A 19,186-nucleotide genomic window follows, 5' to 3' on the forward strand; every position below is an offset into this window, starting at 1 on the left:
AAGTGTTGAGGGCAGGGGGCAGTGCAGGAACCCGGCGTGCGGGAGCGGCGGGGACGGGGGTGCGGCAGCCTGAGCATGGCAGTGAATAAATTAGTATTGAGGGCAGGGGCCGTGGCGGGGGACCCAGCAGGGGGTGTATTAAGTATTAAGAGCAGAGATGGCAGGGAGCATGCTTTGACAATGCTGCTGTCTGTCTGTGATGGGGAGGAGGGAGGGTATGATAGCACCTATGTCTTGACATAGGCGCTATCATACCCTCCCTCCCCCCATCACAGACAGACAGCAGCAATATTGTGAAAGCATGCCCACATTATACCCACCAGTCCAGTGATACTGCCGTATGAGTCCAGTTCAGTGCTTACAGACCAACATCTTGAGAATACTCTGCGCATAGCGACTTCTAACATTGATGCCAACATCGACAAGCTGGCCAAGCAAAAACAATGCCAAGTTTCCCACTGATATGAACTTATTATAATAACAAAGGTAAAGTAGACCATGTTTCATTCATTAAATTACAATAATTATCTTTTGAAGTCTTTTTTATGGTCTTATGAGTCTAGAAAAGGTCTCATTACAATCATAAATTAAAATTTAGATTCTAAATACCGCAGTATAGCTTAGTGGCCCTCGGCTTCGTTTCATTTTTTTATGTGGCCCACACTGTCTTAAAGGTTGAAGACCCCTGCACTACGGACTACGAGAAATAGAATTACCGGTGAGTAAATTCTTATTTTTTAAAGCAGGTGCAACTTTCTTTTCCTGCTATCAACACTACCAGTTTACTAATAGTAAAGTGTTGCTAAATTTGTCTTTTCCTTCCTATTTGTATGGTCGAGTGGCATAGGGCAGGATATAAGAGACACATTAGTCGTAGAGAGAAATAAATAAGAACATGAGCATTTTCTGACCATTGTTATCAGCAAATGTTCATTTTGTAATCTTGGTTCTTGGTTTTTACATTGAATTAATGGCAATGTAATTTGTTAATCACTGGCTACAGTTAAGCTATCAACACAGGCGGATACTGCTGCTGGACTGTTTTTTGCCCATCTTCCAACTGGGTGTATGGGCACTCTGTGTCAGGCAGTATACTGAATCAATTTTAATACTACTCACTTAGGGGTAGATTCAGTTGTTTCACCCTGTGTCTACCACTAGATGGTGCTCAATGGAGCAATTCAGTTGTTGCACATGAATAGCCACAATGGGACACATTTCAGCTCACTACCTCCTGAGGTGCGAGCTGAAATGTATGATAAATTGGCACTTTGGGTGCCCAAAGCAGTACTTTAAACAAGTATAGCCACTTTGCTCCAATGGGTGCCCACAAAACAATTGAATCCCCTCCACCCCTTATTGTTGTTGCAGATTTTTATATTGATGTTTGTTACAATGGGAGTTCCATACTTCTACAACTGTTATATAAATATGCTATGCTTCTTGTTAACTATCTTTTCCTATTACTTGATTAATGTCTCATTGGTAATATTGGTAAATAGGAACTGTTTTACAAGGGAAGTATGTATATTTATTATATTTCATAATTTTTCTAGGTATTGTGAATCACAAGTAAAAGTTATCAAGTTTAAATTCCTGAAACTTTTATATGCTATCATAGCCATGAACTATGATTTGAATCTAACAATATTTTATTTGATTTTGTGTTGAGGAGATGTACTGTAGTATGGTAGGAAGAATATATTCTGTCACATTTCTTCATACCAAGTAGATGGTTTATGTACGAAGGCTGGTATCCAATTAGGTACGGAAGTTTACAGCAGCTAATGGTTTTGGCCAGGGCTATCCAATTAGCCCCAATATGCAGCACTTATCGAGGATTATGCTGAGGCACCCGAAGCATAATCTGCGATAAACAGCCGTCTGAGCAGAAACACATGGGATTGTGAATTTATCTGGGATTCCATGTGTTGCATGATTGCGGGTCCTTTTTTGTGCGTCAGAAATGGCCTACAGTTGGATAGCACAATAATGATCATAAGTAATTTTTATAGGCCCAAAAATAATTGCACTTAATAGGATACCAGCCATAATGTTATAATGAAGTCTGTATATAGCAAACAGTTGCATGATCTGTCATAATTATTCACAAAATTGTTGACATATGACCCATCCATGGGCACAGGAATTTAAGACTACGGCTTTGTTTGTGATTCATTTATTACATAGCAAATCTGTTAATAATTTACTATTTTATTAATTCAGTGTAATGTTCAGGTGTATAATAAAAAAAATCATTTAAAAAAAGGAAGCTAGCAGAATTGCAATTAGCGCTACACATTTAAAAATAAATGTTTATTTTGGTTTCTGGGGTTTTTTCCGTGCTGTATAAACAGATTTAGACAGTCTCGTTCAGGCTATTGATCATTATTTAACAAACCTTCCTTCTCTAGGGGTCAAGGAGTGAACTTTAAATGGAAAGCAATCAGCAAGTGCTGAAATCAATTTAATTATTTTATTCTGCCTTCCAGCAAATGACAGAATGAGGAATAAAAGAAAAGGAGGGATTCTCTTGAGAAGCCACTTAGAATGCATGACCTGATATGCAGTAAATTAAATGCCAAAAAGATTCAAGAAATTTTGACATAACCTTCTAGCATTTATCTTGTTAGTTGTTTTTTTTCTTCTACCAGCTGCCCCATAGTATTCCACACTCAAATGTATTATAATTATATAATCAAAATTGGAATTCAAGATTTGAGGGTCATTTTTTTTCACTTATCTTAATAAATGTCATTCAAGTGATTGCTTTTCGGCTTGTTAGCCATGTTTTCAGATTTTTACAGATTAGCATTACTATCAAAATTGTATTTAACCATAAAGTGTAAGAAATAACGGTATGTAGTTATGTGACCGCTGGTCACAACACCTCCCCCTACATCCTGCCCCCTGAGAATCTCGACAGTCGGCATGCCGACTAGCAGGGACTATTGCTGAGGTTACGCATACCCAACACGAAATAACCAGATGAGGAAAGATAGGTAGGTTTATTCCAGTAGTTTGCAACAGACACGCTGAGGTGTTCATGTGGTTCTTCTGACCAGAGTCACTTCTCTCTAGTGACTTACATCTCTCAGAAGGCATGATTCTTAGTAGGGTGCAATTGGAAATATATACAGAACTCATGGATATCTGCATACTGCACATGCGCTGTAGAAACAAAGGGCCTAATTCAGACCTGATTGCTAGCAAGTGATTTTTGCACTGCTGCGATCAGATAGTCGCCGCCTACAGGGGGAGGGTATTTTAGCTGTGAAAGTGTGCAACGCATGTGTAGCAGAGCTGTACAATCTGATTTTGTGCAGTCTCTGCGCAGCCCAGGACTTACTCAGCCGCTGCGATCACTTCAGCCTGTCCGGGACCGGAATTGATGTCAGGAACTTTCCCTGCAAACGCATGGACACGCCTGCAATTTTTTCCAACCCCTTCCTGAAAATGGGCAGTTGCCACCCACAAATGCCTTCTTCCTGACAGTCTCCTTGCAAACGCCTGTGCAAATGGATCCGTCACACAAACCCATAGCTGAGCAGCGATCCAATTTGTACCCGTGCGACACGCCTGCTCATTGCGGTGCATACAGATGCGCAGTTCGGACCTGATTGCAGGCTGTGAGAAAACACAGCCTAGTGATCAGGTCTGAATTACCCCCAAAATCAGCTATTGTGCATGTACTGGAAAATTTGTACACATGTGAATTGAGGTCACAAGTGTGAATGGATTCTTCCATCTATCCAATGAGCACTGTTTCAGTTAAATGGGTGTTTCTGGACAGAAACAGGACGGCGACCATGATAGACAGACGTTCTGTCTCATGGGACTGACATGCAAGCTTTCTTCAGTGCTCAATCGGAACATCTGGTTTTATAGGATTTCTATTTGGGATTTTAACATCGAGTGGGTGCCATACTAAATGACAGCTGTAGAGGTAGGTGGTTGATGGCCTTCCACATGCAGATCTTTGGCGAGTGTAGTCCATGAGTGGATGGGATTTGTAATTCCCAGAGTTTTTTGCCTGCTACATTGTTTGGGCTTTATGCTGGTCCTGTTTTATTGCAATATGATCTAATGTTTCCCAGCAAATGCAATTTTCCGTCATTTATGTGGCCTTTGAAAAATATCATGCTTTCACCATTGAGTTACATAATATTTAGTAATAATACATTTGTAGTATTGCAAACAACCTTAATAATACTTTCCTGAAAAACAACACAAAGTGTTTAATCTATTTTTGCATTTGTCTGTTTTGTTACATTACGCTATCCTTTGTCATGTTTTTGTAGTAGTTATAATACAATTATGCAGTTTAAGAGGTTTTTACTTGCTTTGTGTTGTTCACTTTTATGTTTTATGTATCATCTTGTGCCTTTGATCAGTGTCCAATCAAATGTTACTGTATGTAAGATAAATTATTTCTTCATTTGTTATTTTTTTCTACTTTTTAAAATCTCAGTTACTGCAGTTTTTTTTTTTATTTCTTAATATAAATCTGTTCTCTTAGATTGCCCTTTTAATCTTGTACTCTCTATCCACTGATGTCAGAACATTTCTCACAGGGAAGTTTTTCAGGAGAGGCTCATCCCAGTTATCTAGGGTTACTATATTTCAATGAAGACAGTATCTCACCATTAGACTAAAGGGCCCCATACACTAGAACGATAATGCCCAATTTCATCCAATTTCGTGCATTCGGGCCGATATATCGGGTGAAATTGGGCATTTTGGATGTGTTTCCAATCCGATGCACGTTCCCGGGAGAGTTCAAGGGAAATCGCCTCCGACTTCAGCCTCAGACATATCGTTGTAGTGTATGGGGCCCTTTACACTGTATAGAACTTCAATGAGCTGTCTTAAGGGCCCCATACACTACAACGACATGCCTGAGGCTGAAGTCGGAGGCGATTTCCCTTGAACTCTCCCGGGAGCTTCCTGGGAGTGGTTCCATACGATTCCATACGATTTGGTACATTTTGAATGCAATATATCTTATGCGATCCCAGCCATGCCTGCGGGAACCGACATATCATGAGTGCAGCACTAACGATCTAGGGGAGCCGATCCGACACTCACTGGAACGCGGATCAGATCAGATCGGAAACACATCCAAAATCCCCGATTTCTCCCGATATATTGGCCCGAATGCCCGAAACTGGATGAAATCGGGCATTATCGTTCTAGTGTATGGTGCCCTTTAGAAGGCAAAAGATTATATCTTTTAAGAACATCTCTATCAAGGTAGTTGCTAGACAAAACATTTTCAGAGTGAAGTCATTAATAAAAAATACAACAAAACAACTTAATTCTGACCTTTAAGAAACCTTCACATTAGCTTTAGTTTATATGTGCTCACTGAAATCCTTCTCCTCCTTTGCCTCTTTGCTCCGTTACTTGGGATGCGTGGAAGCACCTGAACAGGAAGTGCATTGTGATCACACTGCAACAAATCTGGTTTTGGGCATATTATAGTCCTAGAAGCTCTGACCGATGAGCTGAGCATAGATGCTGTCACACCTTCCTGTATAATGCCTTCTGTCAGTATTGCTTGCCTAGATTCTGTTCTAACCTTTGCTTAGATTTGTTTTACAGTCCCTAACACTACCTGACTTCATCCTTCTTTTGCACCTATCTCCATCCACGATATCCCGGCAGGGGGGGATGTCCAGGTAGGTACACTGTACAGAAGCCGGCATCGCACACGGGTGAAATTCTTACAGTCGACTGACATGGACTATACCCAATCTGTGTGTGTCCACGACACCCATAGAGTGGGAATATATCATGTGGAGCCCGCTGCATGACTTCGTTCCACTCGCCCTTCCCCTTCCGCGGCAACTTCAGCTCCGAGATCCTGGCGTCGGTATGGTCACCCATACCGAACCCCCAGGTAGGGACAGGGGAGCATAGCACAGAGATTCATGTTTTTACAGTGCCATGCCTCTTGATGTTCAGTGCTGTGATTTACATGTCTTCAGACATCACAGTCCTTCATTCATTATTTCTTTTTATGCCCTGGCCTGGCCATTCATGACTTCACAATATAATAAAAAATAATATTTTTGTATCCGTACATCATGAGATCTTTTTACGTGTGTTTGATTAGAGTGCTAGTTGTAATCATCATTTTTAAAAAACCCAAAAACTTAAAGTTTAGAAATATGTAGTCAATGAGAGAATTGAAACGTTTATAACAGTACTAGCTGAGTACTCGTGTTTCACTACGGAATTTAAAGAATAATGCCAATCTTTGTCAGGCCGTACCTCTGGGCTTCCCTGGATTGATGCTGTCAAAATGCTGGTGCTGAGGAGAATAATCCGCCTCCTTCTCTGCCCCGTCCCTCCTTTGATGCTGCCCTGCTCAGTGCTGTACATGCTGGGATGACAGGCCAAGCTCTGCCCACTGTATGTTTAATATGTTAGGTTTGCAGGCTGACTCTATGTCAAAGGGCCGTAGGTCTCCTTGCGTAGTTTCGAAACTAAAGTATGCCTCTGCCCCTATCCATGTGTGCCTATGCCCCTACCCGTCTGTGCATCTGCCCTTACCCGTAGGTGCCTCTGCTCCTACCCGTGTGTGCCTATTCCCCTACCCGTGTGTGCCTCTGCCTCTACCCGTGTGTGCCTCTATCTTTACCTGTGGGTGCCTCTGCCCCTACCCGTGTGTGCCTCTATCCTTACCTGTGGGTGCCTCTGCCCCTAACCATGTGTGCCTCTGCCCCTAACCATGTGCCTCTGCCCCTAACCATGTGCCTCTGCCCTTACACGTGGGTGCCTGTGCCCCTACCCATGTGTGCCTCTGGGTAAATTGCTCAAGGCATTCCACAGTTTTGCCGAAAACTATGGGTTTTTCTCTTACGTCCTAGAGAATGCTGGGGTCCATATTAGTACCATGGGGTATAGACGGGTCCACCAGCGGCCATTGGCACTTTATGAGTTTAATAGTGTGGGCTGGCTCCTCCCTCTATGCCCCTTCTACCAGACTCAGTTTAGAAAATGTGCCCGGAGGAGCCGGTCACAGCTAGGGGAGCTCTACTGAGTTCTCTTGGTAAAAGAGTTTTATTTCTCATGATGGCCTACCGCCTCAACAAGAAGCTGGGGAGGTACTGTTCCAGGTCGAGAGAACCTCAGGCAGTGGTGGTGGACGCACTGGCAACACCGTGGGTGTTCCCGTCAGTGTATGTGTTCCCTCCACTTCCTCTGATCCCAAGGGTTCTTCAGCTGGTAAGAAGAACAGGGGTTCTGGCAATCCTCATTGCTCCGGACTAGCCGCAAAGGGCTTGGTATGCGGATCTGCTGGATCTTCTTCTGGAAGATCCAAGGCCCTTACCTCTTCGGGGGGATCTGCTGCTGCAGGGGCCGTTCGCCTATCAAGACTTACCACGGCTATGTTTGACAGCTTGGTGGTTGAACGCCAGATCTTAGCTCGGAAAGGTATCCCAAGCGAGGTTATTCAGGCTAGGAAGGGGGTAACGTCTAAACATTACCACCGTATTTGGAAAAAATATGTTTCCTAGTGTGAATCCAGAAAATTTCCTGCGGTGGATTTTCAACTCTGACGTTTTCTCCTTTCCTGCAAGCAGGAGTGGTATGGGCCTGAGATTGGGCTCCATAAAGGTCCAAATCTCTGCCTTGTCCATCTTCTTTCAAAATCAATTGACTGTCCTTCCTGAGGTTCAGACCTTTTTGAAAGGGGTTCTGCACATCCAACCTCCTTTTGTGGCGCCAACGGCACCCTGGGATCTAGATGTGGTGTTGCAGTTCCTACAATCAGCTTGGTTTGAGCCTTTACTGGAGGCTGACATCAAGTTTCTCACGTGGAAGGCGTTCACTTTGTTGGCCTTGGCTTCTGCTCGACGCGTGTCGGAATTGGGGGCTTTATCTTGTAAAAGCCCTTATCTGATCTTTCATGAAGTCAGGGCGGAACTTAGGACTCGTCCGCAGTTCCTGCCTAAGGTTGTATCGGCTTTTCATATCAACCAGCCTATTGTGGTGCCAGTGGCTACTGACTCCTCAATTGCTTCAAAGGCCTAGGATGTTGTGAGGGTTTTGAAGATCTATGTGCAGAGGACAGCTCGTCATAGGAAAACTGCCTCTCTGTTTGTCCTCTATGATCCCTAGAAATTTGGGTGTCCTGCTTCGAAAGAGGTCGATTTCACGCTGGATCAGGTTCACTATCCAGCATGCGTATTCTACGGCAGGATTGCCGTGTCCGAAATCGGTTAAGGCTCACTCTACTCGTAAAGTGGGTTCTTCCTGGGCGGCTGCCCAGGGTGTCTCGGCACTACAGCTTTGCCGTGCTGCGACTTGGTCTGGTTCGTACACGTTTGCCAGGTTTTACAAGTTCGACACTTTGGCCTCTGATGACCTCAAGTTTGGTCAAGCGGTCTTGCAGGAGCCTCCGCGCTCTCCCTCCCATTCTGGGAGCTTTGGTACATCCCCATGGTACTAATATGGACCCCAGCATCCTCTAGGACGTAAGAGAAAATAGGATTTTAATTACCTGAAACAGTAAATCCTTTTCTCGTAGTCCGTAGAGGATGCTGGGCGCCCGCCCAGCGCTTCGTTTTCCTGCTTTGGTTTTATAGTTCAGTTCTACCTGGTTCCTAGGTAAGTTCTGCATTGTTTACTGTTTCAGTACTGTTTCAGCTGTTGCTGTGTTTTTCCGGCTTGTTAGCCGGGTTTGTCTGTTGTGTGAGCTGGTATGAATCTCGCCACTATCTGTGTATTTCCTTCTCTCGAAGTATGTCGTCTCCTCGGGCACAGTTTTCTAGACTGAGTCTGGTAGGAGGGGCATAGAGGGAGGAGCCAGCCCACACTATTAAACTCTTAAAGTGCCAATGGCTCCTGGTGGACCCGTCTATACCCCATGGTACTAATATGGATCCCAGCATCCTCTACGGACTACGAGAAAAGGATGTACCGTTTCAGGTAATTAAAATCCTATTGTCACCCCCTTCCCACCTCCACCCCTAGGGGTGGTATGGGTGTCTTACCCCTGCAGTATTTTTTTCCAGATTGCAATATGTGTACCAAGTTTGGTGTAAATTGCTCCAGGCATTCCAGAGTTATGCCGAAAACTATGGATTTTTACATGTCACCCTCTTCCCACCCCCACCCCTAGGGGTGCTAGGGGTGTCTTACCCTCACAGTATTTTTCCCCAGCTTGTAATTCATATGTGTACAAAGGAGGTAATTCAAACCTGATCGCTAGGGTGCGTTTTTTGCAGCCCTGCGATCAGATAGTCGCCGCCTACAGGGGGAGGGGTAAAGTCTGTGCAAGTGTGTGCGTTCGCTTCTTTAGCAGAGCTGCACAAACATCAGTTTGTGCAGTCTCTGTGCAGGCCAGGACTTACTCAGCCACTGTGATGTATTCCTGGTGATCGGGGCTGGAGCTGATGTCAAACACCCTCCCTCCAAATGCCTGAGCCCACCTGCGTTTTTCCAGACACTCCTGCAAAACGGTCAGTTGACACCCACAAATGGGCACTTCCTGTTTTTCGCAGCATACCGTCTCTAGGCTGGCGCATTGCGGTGCATATGCATGCGTAGTTCAGATCTGTTCGCCCGCTGTGTGAAAACACCAATCAGGTTTGAATAACCCCCCCAAGTTTGGTGTAAATTGCTCCAGGCATTCCAGAGTTATGCTGGAACACACACACACACACACACACACACACACACACACACACACACTCTGAAGGCCCATACACACTGGGCGATTTTCAGCTCAAAACCGCCCAGTATGTATGCCCTGGCGATGAGCGCTGATGCGCGCCCCTGCTTCATCGCCGGCGGCCGCTGTTCATGTACTGGTATTACCAGCAGACGAACGGCTTTCCATAGCATCCTGCTATGGAAAGCCGTTCACCCCCGCTGACATCGCTGGGCAGGGGGGAAAAGCACTCAGCCAAGCGATGTCAGCGATCATCGCTGTGCATACACGCTGGCCAAAAAACGCCCAGTGTGTATGCACCTATACACACATCCATTTTTATATGTATTTATCCATTTATTTATGCTTAACCTACTGCTGATTCACAGATGTAACAATAATAAGGGTAGGCTCACGTTGTGCATTTTACCTCCTGTTACAGTAAACCGATTCTGCTCGCACCTGTATAGGCTGCGAGCATTAACTCCTTTCTGTAGCTAATGTGTAGAAGCCGCTGAGACCCCTTCCAATGGCTTCTGTCTCAACAACAACTCAGAGTGTAGGATTATTGTATTGTTAAGTATGTTTCCTTATGAAGCGATGTTCATATGACCAATTTGTTTATGTATTTTTCACAACTTACATATTTTATTTATGAACAATTATTTATACAGCGCTTTACAGTATATATTCCCTACACAAGTACACACACATTAGGCTTAATTATGCCAGAGGCCAATTACCCTACAAAAATCTGACCTTAATCTCTTTGAGCTCATGTAAAGTGTATTGTAAGAAAGCAGAATATGTATTTGTCCTAATACATCATTGCTGCCACAGCTTTTTCACAGTGCAAGTTCCATTGTGCTCTGTATACAGACTCAGTCACACAATATACAAGTGTCATATATCATATTAATAGGCACAGTCTCCTCGTGACACTAAAAGAGTTGCATGGAACCTGGCGGTTCACTCACACCAGGCATCTCAATCTACGTTGTGTATTGAGGCTACATGTATGAGGACATATCTGGTAAACCGAAAATAACCAGCTGCCTGTTTACCGTAACCATTTCTTATAAAAGGCCAACAATTATACGTTTATATAATACGTTTATATAATTGATGTCACACAAAAAATGCTTTCCCACCCCTCCCGGCCGTTATCATGCCGGCCAGCAGTATTCTAATGTTACTGCGGACGAGCGCAACAAGTTAATTACAGGGGGTAGCGAGCTGAAATGCGCGTAAAGATACCCATTTGGGCGCCCAAATGGGTCTTTTCACGATCACACGATTACTTTTGTCGGGTTTAGGTGCTTTGCGCGCCTAAACCCAACTGTAATAGGCGCAATCAGCACAGTAATTAGGGGCATTTAAATATTTTAATTCCCCCCTAGAGTAAAAACTACCTAGGTGACTGACTGCTAGGTGAGATCCCATTCTAAAGTAATACGTGGCAGAAATCTGCACAGTTTGATTGGCTGCACATGTGTATTTCTAGGCAAACAATGCAGGGACCTAGAAACTCATATTATCTTGTGGGTAATGTATTCAGACACCTGAGAGCTATATTGACCTGTCAGCTTACTATAAGTAGCACAGACTTTAAATGTATACTGTGTTGTGACATCCCAAAAAAGCTGCTGACTGAAAAACATATAGAGTAGGCAAAGTACTGGACATTGTAGAAGCTTATATTTAACATAAACAGCATGGTTTATACAGCAGGCATTCCCAACCGCGGTCCTCAAGGCACACCAACAGTGCAGGTTTTAGTGATATCCAGGCTTCAGCACAGATGGTTAAATCAAAATAACTGAGGTGCTAATTAAGACACCTGTGTCCAAGCCTGGATATCACTAAAACCAGGACTGTTAGTGTGCCTTGAGGACCGCGGTTGGGAAACACTGGTTTACAGTATAGCAAATAAGTTTCCTAAAGATGAATGCAAGACTTATGATACAGGCTGAACAGTTGGTCAAGGTGGGTACAGACAGAGCAAGAAAGAAAGAGAGGGAGAGAGAATGTTCTGCTCATGAAAGTTTATATTTTGATGATGAATATAAAGATTGAGGCAACATCAGGGGTTAGTATAGAGTGTGAATTTTGTTTGGACAGCAAGGATGAGTTTAGAGAAGTTGGTTTTGAGGAACATTTAAGACACTGGAGGCAGGCTCAGAATCTGATTTTACGTGGAAGTGTATTCCATAGATAGAGATGTCTTTGAGATGGGAGTATAATTTGATTTTCTCTAACGTCCTAGTGGATGCTGGGGACTCCGTCAGGACCATGGGGAATAGCGGCTCCGCAGGAGACAGGGCACAAAAGCAAGCTTTTAGGATCACATGGTGTGTACTGGCTCCTCCCCCTATGACCCTCCTCCAAGCCTCAGTTAGGTTTTTGTGCCCGGCCGAGAAGGGTGCAATCTAGGTGGCTCTCTTAAAGAGTTACTTAGAAAAAGTTTTTAGGTTCTTTATTTTCAGTGAGTCCTGCTGGCAACAGGCTCACTGCATCGAGGGACTTAGGGGAGAGATTTTCAACTCACCTGCGTGCAGGATGGATTGGATTCTTAGGCTACTGGACATAGCTCCAGAGGGAGTCGGAACACAGGGCTCGCCCTGGGGTTCGTCCCGGAGCCGCGCCGCCGACCCCCCTTGCAGACGCTGAAGATGAAGAGGTCCGGAACCAGGCGGCAGAAGACTCTCAGTCTTCATCAGGTAGCGCACAGCACTGCAGCTGTGCGCCATTGTTGTCAGCACACTTCACACAGCGGTCACGGAGGGTGCAGGGCGCTGGGGGGGGGGGGCGCCCTGGGCAGCAATGTATAATACCTGTATGGCGAAAAATACATCACATATAGCCCTTGAGGCTATATGGATGTATTTAACCCCTGCCAGATATCTAAAACTCCGGAGAAGAAGCCCGCCGAAAAGGGGGCGGGGCCTATTCTCCTCAGCACACAGCGCCATTTTCCCTCACAGAAAGGCTGGTGGGAAGGCTCCCATGCTCTCCCCTGCACTGCACTACAGAAACAGGGTTAAAACAGAGAGGGGGGGCACTGATTTGGCGATATGTATATATATTAAAATGCTATAAGGGAGGAACACTTATATAAAGGTTGTCCCTGGATAATTATAGCGTTTTGGTGTGTGCTGGCAAACTCTCCCTCTGTCTCCCCAAAGGGCTAGTGGGTCCTGTCCTCTATCAGAGCATTCCCTATGTGTGTGCTGTATGTCGGTACGTGTGTGTCGACATGTATGAGGAAAATATTGGTGAGGAGGCGGAGCAAATTGCCTGTAATGGTGATGTCACTCTCTAGGGAGTCGACACCGGAATGGATGGCTTATTTATGGAAATTACGTGACAATGTCAACACGCTGCAAGCCGGTTGACGACATGAGAGGGCCGGCGAACAAATTAGTATCTGTCCAGGCGTCTCAAACACCGTCAGGGGCTGTAAAATGCCCATTTACCTCAGTCGGTCGACACAGACCCAGACACGGACACTGATTTCAGTGTCGACGGTGAAGAAACAAACGTATTTTCTTTTAGGGCCACACGTTAAGGGCAATGAAGGAGGTGTTACATATTTCTGATACTCCAAGTACCACAAAAAAGGGTATTATATGTGAGGTGAAAAAACTACCTGTAGTTTTTCCTGAATCAGATAAATTAAATGAAGTGTGTGATGATGCGTGGATTTCCCCCGATAGAAAATTATTGGCGGTATACCCTTTCCCGCCAGAAGTTAAGGCGCGGTGGGAAACACCCCTCAGGGTGGATAAGGCGCTCACACGCTTATCAGAACAAGTGGCGGTACCATCTACGGATAGGGCCGTACTTAAGGAGCCAGCTGATAGGAGGCCGAAAAATATCCAAAAAAGTATACACACACATGCTGGTGTTATACTGCGACCAGCGATCGCCTCAGCCTGGATGTGCAGAGCTGAGGTGGCTTGGTCGGATTCCCTGACTAAAAATATTGATACCTTTGACAGGGACAGTATTTTATTGACTATAGAGCATTTAAAGGATGCATTTCTATATATGCGAGATGCGCAGAGGGATATTTGCACTCTGGCATCAAGAGTAAATGCGATGTCCATATCTGCAAGAAGATGTTTATGGACACGACAGTGGTCAGGTGATGCAGATTCCAAACGGCACAAAGATGTATTGCCGTATAAAGGGGAGGAGTTATTTGGGGTCGGTCCATGGGACCTGGTGGCCAGGGCAACTGCTGGAAAATCCACCGTTTTTTACCCTAAGTCACATCTCTGCAGAAAAAGACACCGTCTTTTCAGCCTCAGTCCTTTCGTCCCTATAAGAGTCATATCTGCCCAGGGATAGAGGAAAGGGAAGAAGACTGCAGCAGGCAGCCCATTCCCAGGAACAGAAGCCCTCCACCGCTTCTACCAAGTTCTCAGCATGACGCTGGGACCGTACAGGACCCCTGGATCCTACAAGTAGTATCCAAGGGGTACAGATTGGAATGTCGAGAGGTTTCCCCCCTCGCAGGTTCCTGTAGTCTGCTGTACCAATGTCTCCCTCCGACAGGGAGGCAGTATTGAAAACAATTCACAAGCTGTATTCCCAGCAGGTGATAATAAAATTACCCCTCCGACAACAAGGAAAGGGGTATTACTCCACACTATATGGTGGTACTGAAGGCTAGGTGAGATCTATTCTAAATCTGAAAAATTTGAACACTTACAAGGGTTCAAATCCAGATGGAGTCACTCAGAGCAGTGATAGCAAAGAACAAGGGGACTATATGGTGTCCCGGGACATCAGGGATGCTTACCTCCATGTCCCAAAATTTGCCTTTTCTCACCAAGGGTACCTCAGGTTCGTGGTACAGAACTGTCACTATCAGTTTCAAGACGATGCCGTTGGATTGTCCAAGGCACCTCGGGTCCTTACCAAGGTAATGACCGAAAGGAGGATTCGTCTTCAAAGAAAATGGACGACCTCCTGATATTCCAAAACCGCAGTTGTTCCGACGACACGTCTGCTGGTCCTAGGGATGATTCTGGACACAGTCCAGGAAAAGGTGTTTCTCCCAGAGGAGAAAGCCAGGGAGTTATCCGAGCTAATCGGGATCCTCATAAAACCAGGAAAAGTGTCAGTGCATCATTGCACAAGAGTCCTGGTAAAAATGGTGGCTTATTACGAAGCGCTTCCATTCGGCAGATTTCACGCAAGAACTCTTCAGTGGGATCTGCTGGACAAATGGTCCGGATCGCATCTTCAGATGCATCAGCGGATAACCCTATATCCAAAGACAAGGGTGTCTCTCCTGTGGTGATTACAGAGTGCTCATCTTCTAGAGGGCCGCAGATTCGGCATTCAGGATTGGATGCTCGTGACCACTGAGGCCAGCCTGAGAGGCTGGGGAGCAGTCACACAAGGAGTGTGATCAAGTCTGGAGAATTCTCTCCACATAAATATACTGGAGCTAAGAGCAAATTTATAATGCTCTAAGCTTAGCAAGACCTCTGCTTCAAGGTCAGCCGGTATTGATCCAGTGGGATAACATCACGGCAGTCGCCCACGTAAACAGAAAGGGCGGCACAAGAAGCAGGAGGGCAGTGGCAAAACTGCAAGGATTTTTCGCTAGGCGGAAAATCATGTGATAGCACTGTCAGCAGTGTTCATTCCGGGAGTGGACGACTGGGAAGCAGACTTCCTCAGCAGGCACGACCTCCACCCGGGAGAGTGGGAACTTCATCGGGAAGTTTTCCGCATGATTGTGAACCGTTGGGAAAGACCAAAGGTGGACATGATGGCGTCCCGCCCGAACAAAAAATGGGACAGGTATTGCGCCAGGTCACGAGACCTTCAGGCGATAGCTGTGGACGTCCTGGTAACACCGTGGGTGTAACAGTCGGTGTATGTGTTCCCTCCTCTGCTTCTCATAACCAAGGTATTGAGAATTATAAGACATAGAGGAGTAAGAACTATACTCGTGGCTCCGGATTGGCCAAGAGGGACTTGGTAACCGGAACTTCAAGAGATGCTCACAGAGGACTAATGGCCTCGGGAGCTAAGAAGGGATTTGCTTTCAGCAAGTACCATGTCTGTTCCAAGAGGAACCGTGGCATCGGCCTTTAAGAAAGGACCTGCTCCAGCAGGGACCTTGTCTGTTCCAAGACTTACCGCGACTGCGTTTGACGGCATGGCGGTTTGAACGCCGGATCCTAAGGGAAAAGGCATTCCGGAAGAGGTCATACCTACCCTGGTCAAAGCCAGGAAGGAGGTGACCGCACAACGTTATCACCACATGTGGTAAAAATATGTTGCGTGGGTGAGGCCAGGAAGGCCCCACGAAAAAATTTCAACTAGGTCGATTTCTGCACTTCCTGCAAACAGGAGTGTCTATGAGCCTCAAATTGGGGTCCATTAAGGTTCAAGTTTCGGCCCTATAGATTTTCTTCCAGAAAGAATTGGCTTCAGTTCCTGAAGTCCAGACGTTTGTCAAGGGAGTATTGCATATACAGCCCTTGTGTGCCTCCAGTGGCACCGTGGGATCTCAACGTAGTGTTGGGATTCCTCAAATCATATTGGTTTGAACCACTCAAATCTGTGGATTTGAAATATCTCACATGGAAAGTGACCATGCTGTTGGCCCTGGCCTCGGCCAGGCGATTGTCAAAATTGGCGGCTTTGTCTTACAAAAGCCCATATTTGATTTTCCATTCGGGACAGGGCAGAACTGCGGACTCGTCCCCAGTTTCTTCCTAAGGTGGTGTCAGCGTTTCACCTGAAACAACCTATTGTGGTGCCTGCGGCTACTAGGGACTTGGAGGACTCCAAGTTGCTAGACGTTGTCAGGGCCCTGAAAATATATATATATATATATATATATATAATTCCAGGACGGCTGGAGTCAGAAAGTCTGACTTGCTGTTTATATTGTAGGCACCCAAAAAGCTGGGTGCTCCTGCTTCTAAGCAGACTATTGCTCGTTGGATTTGTAGTACAATTCAGCTTGCACATTCTGTGGCAGGCCTGCCACAGCCAAAATCTGTAAATGCCCATTCCACAAGGAAGGTGGGCTCATCTTGGGCGGCTGCCCGAGGGGTCTCGGCTTTACAACTTTGCCGAGCAGCTACTTGGTCAGGGGCAAAACACGTTTGCAAAATTCTACAAATTTGATACCCTGGCTGAGGAGGACCTGGAGTTCTCTCATTCGGTGCTGCAGAGTCATCCGCACTCTCCCGCCCGTTTGGGAGCTTTGGTATAATCCCCATGGTCCTGACGGAGTCCCCAGCATCCACTAGGACGTTAGAGAAAATAAGATTTTACTTACCGATAAATCTATTTCTCATAGTCCGTAGTGGATGCTGGGCGCCCATCCCAAGTGCGGATTGTCTGCATTACTTGTACATTGTTATTGTTACAAAAAAATCGGGTTATTATTGTTGTGAGCCATCTTTTTTAGAGGCTACTTCATTGTTATCATACTGTTAACTGGGTTCAAATCACAAGTTGTACGGTGTGATTGGTGTGGCTGGTATGAGTCTTACCCGGGATTCAAGATCCTTCCTTATTGTGTACGCTCGTCCGGGCACAGTACCTAACTGAGGCTTGGAGGAGGGTCATAGGGGGAGGAGCCAGTACACACCATGTGATCCTAAAAGCTTGCTTTTGTGCCCTGTCTCCTGCGGAGCCGCTATTCCCCATGGTCCTGACGGAGTCCCCAGCATCCACTACGGACTATGAGAAATAGATTTATCGGTAAGTAAAATCTTATTATCAGTAGTTAAAGTGTCAGTCATTGGCCCTCATTCCGAGTTGATCGCACCAAGCAACTTTTTGCTGCTGGTGCGATCAACTAATCTCCGCCTATGGGGGAGTGTATTTTAGCATAGCAGGGCTGCGATTACTTGTGCAGCCCTGCTATGCTAAAAAAAAGTTTCACACAAAACAAGACCAGGGCTGGACATACTTACCCTGTGCGACGTGTCCAGCGATGAGGGTCACAGCTTTGACGTCAGACATCCGCCCTCCGTTCACCTGGACACGCCTGCGTTTTTCTTACCACGCCCCGAAAACATCTCCAAACGGTGAGTTGCCGCCCCGAAACGCCTTCCTGCAGTCAATCTTGGCGACCGCTTTCTTCGTAGTCAGAGTCGTTCGCCGGGCAACGATGCACGTGCGCATTCCAGACCCGATCGCACCGTTGCGAGGAAGTGCAGTGTGCGATCGGGTCGGAATCAGCCCCATTAGCAGAGAGGAGAGTGTGGGAAGGAATGTGAAGTGACAATAGCCCAGATGTAGGAAACTGAGGAGTGGTTGTGGGCTTTGTAAGTGAGTGTGAAGGCTTTCAGTTGAATTATATAGGGAATAGTTAGCCAGTGTAGAGACTGGGGGCTGGGAGGCAGAAGCAGAGGATGGGTAAAAGATTAAGATGGGTAAAAGTTGGGCAAGTAGGCTAAACTGCAGGAGGTTGCTACAGTTAAGGTGCAACATATTGATTTAGTAGATAAGAGTTTTGGTTGCATCATTGTTATGGTCTTTGATCCTAAACCTGGCAATTATTTAAGAATGAAAGTGGGAGGCTTTTTGTGAACAAGGAGTCATCGTAGTTGTCTCTGAGGCAACTGACATGAGGTTCAGAGGAGGACATAGGGGGTGATTCAGACCTGATCGCTGATTTGTGTTTTCGCACAGCGGGCGATCAGTTAGTCACTGCACATGCATATGCACCGCAATGCGCACGACAACAATAAAGGGCAGCGACAGGATGGTGTGAAAAATCCGATTGCACGGGCATTCGCAAGGTGATTGACAGGAGGAAGCCGTTTTTGTGGGTGGTAACTGACCATTTACTGGGAATGTCTGGAAAATGTCCGGGAATGTCCTGTTATTATTGCACTGTAGTAGTCCTGGGCTATACACCAGAGACTGCACAAAGTGAATTTTTACAGCTCTGCGTACATATGGAATCGCACACTTGCATGGCAAATTTACACTCCCCCTGGAGGCGGCTACTATCCGAACGCAGGACAGCAATCAAATCTGAATCACCCCCATAGTGTAGTTCACAGATGGAGGGATATGGTGAGGTTTATAGAGTGAAGATGATTAGCTCCATTTTAGATGTTGAACATTGAGTAAAGTTGGAACATCCATGCAGTGCTGGAATATAACAGCTAAACACATTAGAATTAGAAAAGGGAAGATGTCAGGAGAATGAGCTAGGGTTCGGTGTCATTAACATAGTGACAAAACTGGAGACTGAAATAATAAAAATTCACCAAGGGAAGAAGTCTACGGCTAGAAGAGCAGGATTCCGAGAATGGAGCCTTGAAGGTCTGCTATGGGTAAAGGGTGAGAAGAGAAGGTGCTGGAGGTAGCAACAGAAAAGGAGCTGTTGGAGAAATAGAAAGTGAACCAGAAAATAATGATGGCAATGAAGTATGGGAAGAGATGGTGTGCAGAGAGATCCAGGAGGATAAGCATGGAACAGTGACACCTAAGGCAGCATTTAAATGATATATCACGCCTGTTACT

General features: G+C 45.6%; 1 protein-coding gene across 4 annotated transcripts in view; it reads left to right on the forward strand.

The window, feature by feature from the left end:
- Window positions 1–19,186, forward strand: part of FARS2 (phenylalanyl-tRNA synthetase 2, mitochondrial) — a 1,040,929-nt gene that overhangs the window by 207,240 nt on the left and 814,503 nt on the right. For 2 of the 4 annotated variants that reach the window (XM_063923085.1, XM_063923087.1), the window contains exon 3: window positions 675–718. The exons of the other annotated variants lie outside the window; for them this stretch is intronic. In XM_063923085.1, coding sequence (XP_063779155.1) covers window positions 675–718 — 44 coding nt within the window. The remainder of the gene's footprint in view (window positions 1–674; window positions 719–19,186) is intronic. 4 annotated transcript variants of the gene reach the window in all.

Source organism: Pseudophryne corroboree, chromosome 5 (genome assembly GCF_028390025.1).
Source record: "Pseudophryne corroboree isolate aPseCor3 chromosome 5, aPseCor3.hap2, whole genome shotgun sequence".
NCBI lineage: Eukaryota > Metazoa > Chordata > Amphibia > Anura > Myobatrachidae > Pseudophryne > Pseudophryne corroboree.